This window comes from Chaetura pelagica, unplaced genomic scaffold, assembly GCF_000747805.2.
Source record: "Chaetura pelagica isolate M959 unplaced genomic scaffold, ChaPel_1.0 scaffold553, whole genome shotgun sequence".
NCBI classification, from domain to species: domain Eukaryota; kingdom Metazoa; phylum Chordata; class Aves; order Apodiformes; family Apodidae; genus Chaetura; species Chaetura pelagica.
In genome coordinates, this window is record NW_009952808.1 from 95,738 (window position 1) to 101,716 (window position 5,979).

Sequence of the window (5,979 nt, forward strand, 5' to 3'; positions counted from 1 at the left end):
TTGGGCTGCAAGGGGGATGCAGGACATGGTAGGGTTGGTATTGGAGGTGGTGGGGCTGGTGAGGAGGTGTGGGAGGTGTTGGGGGTCTGCACTCAGCAGGACAGGAGCAGCACCAGCCCCGGAAATGCCACCAGGGCAGCAGGGGAGGAGGCTGCCCCCAGCAGCCCGGTGTGTGTCCCCAGGGACGGGCAATGTCCCTTCCTCCTGTCCCCGCGATGGCGCTGGGGAAACTGAGGCCCGGGGCGATGGCGTGAGGTCCGGAGCCACACGACACACTGTCACCGGCTGGGACACCATCTCCCCACCGCTGTCACAAGAGGCTTTGCGACCGGCTGGGTCTTGGGAAAGCCACAGGGAGGCGAGTGACACCTGGTGGAGCCCGTGGTGGCCGACAGATGTGGCATCCTGCTCCTGGAAGGTGGTGGCCAGGCTGGGGGGCAGGGGCTCCCCCTTCCCCTGCTCTGTGCCATCCACGCCTGCTGAAGAAGGAGAAAGGTCCAGCCCTCCGAAGCCAGGGGAGCTCAGAGACGTGGGACACGGGGTGGGGAGGGGGGTTAGGACATCCTGCTGGGACTCTGTACATCCACCAAAGGAGATGCCCAGCCCGAAACCAGGGTATATTTGGGAACGTGGTCCTCTGGGGCAGGTTGCCCTGGGGTTTAGTGCCCTTGGAGCTCAGGTGGGTTTGCAGGGAGGGGGGAAACCCAGCGTCCTTCCCCACATGGGCCCTAGCAATGCCCCTGCTCTCCTCTTCCAGAGGGGACAGTGACAGTGACACCAGAAGAAGGTGACATTGGGGCAAACCCCACAGGTGTTTATTGAGATGGTTATTCAAGGAAACCCTCAGCTGCTCTCCTGGGGACTTTAGCAGGGTGGTGGAAAGACTTCAAAAGGATGGGCCCAGCATATCCATGGTGGTACCAGTGCTGCAGACTGTGATGTCTTCTTCCTCCTCAAAGACCCTCTGGAATGCCACCTGGAGGGACACCAAGGAGCAGCGCTTCTGGCAGCTGCCCACCAAGAAGTAGATGAAGGGATTGATGCTGCTGTTGATGCAGGCAAGCAGGAAAACCACCTGGGTGGGCACGAGGAAGTAGCCAAACTGCTGCAGGAAATTCCAGATGCTGAGGGGAAGAGCGAAGAGGAGGAAGAAGAGGACAGTGAGGGAGATGACGATGTAGAGTCTCTTGGGCTGGGGACCCTGGGAGACACAGAGGACTTTAAAGAAGAGGAGCACATTGGAAACGACCATGGATGGGGCAAAGATGAAGAAGTCGAGGGCGTACATGGAGATGAGAGCCACCTGGCAGGACTCCTGCTCGTGTGCCAGGCACAGAGAAGACACTGCAGCAATAACAGCGATGGAGAGGGCCCAGAGCAGGGCACACACCACCGCTGACAGCCACTGGGGGCGGCTGTTGCTGGAGCAGAGGACGGACACACACCTCTCGATGCTGATGGCTGTGAGGAGATACAGGCCCGTGTTGTAGCAGAAGAGTGAGAGCAGGAAAAGAAGCTGTAGGTACTTGAAGAAGGCAGTAGAGCAGTTGACGTTATCCAACACGTAGAGGAAGGATGAGGTGAGCATGAAGAGGAGGAAGGTGAAGTCAGAGATGGCCAGGTTGAGGATGTAGACGGTGACGGGGTTCCTGCGGATGCGGAAGCCCAGGAGCCAGAGGACAGCCCCGTTGCCCACCAGCCCACAGAGCCCGATGAGCAGAGTGACACAGTCCATGGCCATGTCAGAGACCTCTATCACGCACGGGTCATCTCCCTCGGTGGTCGGTGGGGGTGATGAGGAAGGTGGGGGTGTCTGCTTCAGCTCCATGGGTAGACACTGGCCAGCTGGTGGGATGGCTGTGGGCAGAGTGGGCAGTTAGTGGGTTGGAGAAGCTGGAGCTGAGCCATGAGGCACCTCACCAGCTCCCTGCACTGGGAAGCCACCAGTGGAGGGCACCCACCTTCAGTGGAGGGCACCCACCTTCAGTGGAGGGCACCCACCTTCAGTTGAAGGTATCTACCATCAGTGGACGGCAAGTGGGATGTGTAGGGGAGGAAGCTGGTGGACACTGGGGGGTGGCAGAGGGAGGGAGGGGGAGGTTCACCAGGAGATGCAGGAGGCAAACATTGGGCCACAGGTAGAGGACCTGGGCACAGAGTTTCTGGTGACCAGGAGAGGGTGAGAGGCAGGTGGCTGCTGGCAGTGGATGCTGGAGGGGGGGAAGGTGGGGTAGCCATGAAGAAGGTTCCAGTTACCTGTTAGCTGTGGTGAAGCAGCAGGCAAGGACTGTCCTTCCAGAGGGGCTGGGCCTCGTCAGCGTCCGTCTCTTGGAATCTCACGCTCCCTCTAGATCCACATCCTGAAGTAGATCCTCCCGGGGCAGTTATATGAAGAAGAAAGTCCTCTCAGTCAGCAGAAAGTCCCTGCTCTCCTCCCACCAGCTTCTCTCCCTGGTCTGTCCCTGCAGTGGGAGTGTTGGGGACAGTTTGGGATGGGATGGTGGCTGCGTCAGAGCTTGGCTTCCTTGCTGGTATTTATCCTGCTCTGTTGTTTTTTTTCCCCCACAAAGGAAGTGGCTTTTGCCAGAATTTTGTGAAAGGCCCCTCATGTTGTCCTGATTAGAAACATTCCTTCTTGGATAACACCCCATTCCCTGGCTGCCTTCCCTCTCCTGCCAGGTTTCTGCCCTTCTTCGTTTCTCCTTGGACCTCAGTAGCCTTGGCGTGGCTCCTCCAGATGCAGAGCACCATGCTGGGGGTGCTGGTGGTGCTGGTGATGCTGGTGGTGGTGCTGGTGGTGCTGGTGATGCTGGTGGTGGTGCTGGTGGTGTTGGTGGTGCTGGTGGTGCTGGTGATGCTGGTGGTGGTGCTGGTGGTGCTGGTGATGCTGGTGGTGGTGCTGGTGGTGTTGGTGGTGCTGGTGGAGGTGCTGGTGCTGCTTCGGTGTGTTGGGACGCCCTGTAGAAGGTTTTCTTTACAATAAACTTGCTACACTAACTTCAAAAACCCCAAAGGTCCCCAAGTCCCTCAGGTGGCAGCGCTGCTGCGCGTCACCCTGGCCCTCTTCTTGGTACAGAAGTTTTTGGGATACTTGTTTTCCTTTTGTTGTACTTGTATCTTGTACCCCTTGAATCTCTTCTATCAGCCCCACTATCTGCTGGTGAGATTTGAATAATGAGAAAATTTGAAGACAAAAGCAGAATTGCATTTGGAGAAGTTTCAGGGAGAAGAAAAAACACCTTGGAAGTGTTGGGATGTTGTCGTGCCCCTTCATGGCTATGGAAGCTGGGATGAGTCTCACCTGGACATGGCCCTGGTGCCTCCAGGCTCTGCCTTCCTGGGAGGAGGAGGATGGTTGGTAAAACCCACCCTGCAGCTGCAGAAGATGGATGAAGATGGATGAAGAAATTACAGGGTTGTATTTTCCCTCCACCCCGTGGAAATCCATCTGAACGGAAGTTTTGGGAACACTGGAGCTGTGATGCAGCTCTAACTCAGGCAGGACATTTTTAGCTCATGCCAATATTGCTTCAGCATGGAAAAATAACCCCCAAAAAACACCCTTGGGTCGATTTTTTGCCAGGGTTGAAGGAGAAGCTGGATACAGCACCCTAGGTCCTGCACTAGGTGACTGTTCCCAGTCTGGCACATTGCCCCAGATGGTGGGAGATTCCCAAAGGATTCTGGGCTGGCATAGTCTGCCCCTGGAAGGTGCTGAGGGGGAATTTGGAGCAAGGCAGCCCAAAGGACTTGTTGTTGGAGGGACATGTGGGACAAAGGCAAGGAGAGCTGGAGGTGGCAACAGGAATTCTTGTAAACTTCGTCAGCGTCGTTATTCACTGGGACACTTGGAAGCTCCTCACAAAGATACTCCAGTTTTTCTGGGGTTATTTAGACAATCCTGGATGAAAGGATCACTCTTTGCTATCGATAATGTGTATTTTAGTTCCTACCCACTCTGGATTGCTTACAGTTCTGTTCTGGGTGGATTTTGAGAAGATGTCTCTGCTGGGAAACAAGTCCCTCAGCTCCAATCCTGCCCAGTGGGAGCTGGAGGCAGAGGAATGCTGAGAAATGAAGTTCAGCTCACACATGTTCTTGTGGTTTGGTATTTCATCCAGCTGGCCCTGGATATGGCAGGGATGGTCAAAGACTGACTCCAGCTCCACTTTCTGATCGGGTTTGGTGTTTTCTGAGGATCCTCATGGCTTCAAAGGGGATAAAAAGCAAATCACGAGTCCCAGGGAGAAGGTGATGAAGGTTTTCCATGGTGACCCAGGGAAGGAAGGAAAATCCCCTCATTCCTGGGTGACTCTGGGACATTGGAGAGGGCAAAATTCCAGGTTTAATTAAAAAACTGTCAGTTTGTTTCTTCATATTACCCCTTTATCCCCATTTTTGCCATTGAGAGAAAAAAAATAAACACGTAAAATGATTCCAAGAGGTGCCTTTAGGGACATGGCCATGAGGGAACTTGTCACCTTTGTCCCCACATCTGCTGTCACCACATCAGTGGGTGCTACTGCCTGCCAGCCTGAGGAAGAATCAGAGGTGCTGATGCCACAAGGTGACAGAAGGAACCGGGTGCTCAGTCCAATTGTCATCGTTGTCACTGTGCTGGGTGTTCCAGGGTGTGTCAGGAGCTGCCACCAGGACCCACATGCCCTGGCCCAATGTTCCCCCAGGTGGGTGTCAATTATTATTTAGTGTTATTTATTTATAGCTTTATGTATCTATTATTTGTATCTATTCGCTTTTCATTATTATTGTTATTCATTACTTATAATTCATGGTTCACCATTTATTAATGAATTTACTCTTTCTTCTCTACCATCCATGATTTCTTCTTTGTCCTCTGCAACTTCTGATTGACTGTCCACTATCAGTAGCAGTTATTGTTAACCATTTGTTACTTACTTATCACATTTGCAACTTTTAACACCTAAGAAATATTTCACATTGTTACAAACAATTAGGGAATGCAGCTGAAGAGCTGGTGCTACTCTGCAAACCAGTTGGTGGCTGGAGGAGCTTGAGGGCTTTGGAGATGCTGAAGAGCTGGGGTTGGATGGAGCAGATGAACGCAGTGAGGTTCTCCTTTGGTCCAACTTTGTTATTAATTAAATAAATGTAATTTATGAAGGGATTTATTGAGATGGTGGGATGGAGCATCTGCCCAACAACCAGTGTCAGAGAAGGGAAGGTCCCATGGTCTGTGCCACCCTCAGGATGTGACAGCTGGCTGTGTCACACTGTCCCACTTCCCTCCTACTCTGCAGACGGGGCCATGGAAGTGTCCAGCTCAGCTCTTGCCAGCAGGGAAGCGACCATCAGTGGGTGCTGGGTCCAGCATCTCGTCATTGATGGGGAGCTGGTGGCTCCACAGCAAAGGTTGCACACCCACAGAGCTGGGAGCTGTGACACATCTCGGGGACGTGGCATCTGGGCACAGAGGAGGAAAATGAGACTTTCATGCTCCACACGATGGTGGGTTTGCAAACAGGAAACCTTTGAAGCAACCAGCAGGTGGGTCTGCAACACCAGTCCCATGAGGGTGACTCTTTGGCAAGTGGCTTCCTCTGCTCTCAGCAGTGATGACCAAGCCCTGGCAGTTACCTACCCCCAGCAGAAACCTGGGGCTGTGGTCACAGGGTCCAGCTGGCCTCCAGCTGAGGAAGAGGCAGGGTGCCAGAGCCTGCACAAGAACCTTAAGAGGAACCTTATCATGGAGTCACCTTGTTCCTGGTGGCCAGATCTTGTCTGAGAGGGCTTTGGTGTGGCAGCTTTGTAAAATTTCATGTGTCAGTCTGAGAGAGAAGAGTGGAGTTTGCAGCTGTGGGATACCAAGGCTGGGTGAAGACTCTGCCTTCAACAGACCCCTCCTGCACCTGGTGAGATGGGATTGGGGCTCATCTCCATTCTTTTCCTCCTCTCCTCTCCTCTCCTCTCCTCTCCTCTCCTCTCCTCTCCTCTCCTCTC

General features: G+C 53.8%; 1 protein-coding gene across 1 annotated transcript; it reads right to left on the reverse strand.

The window, feature by feature from the left end:
- Nucleotides 1–886: 886 nt before the first annotated feature.
- LOC104386423 (proto-oncogene Mas-like) lies at nucleotides 887–1,828 on the reverse strand. The gene has a single exon (XM_009995033.1). The coding sequence runs from the start codon at nucleotides 1,826–1,828 to the stop codon at nucleotides 887–889; it is 942 nt and encodes a 313-aa protein (XP_009993335.1).
- Nucleotides 1,829–5,979: the final 4,151 nt, after the last annotated feature.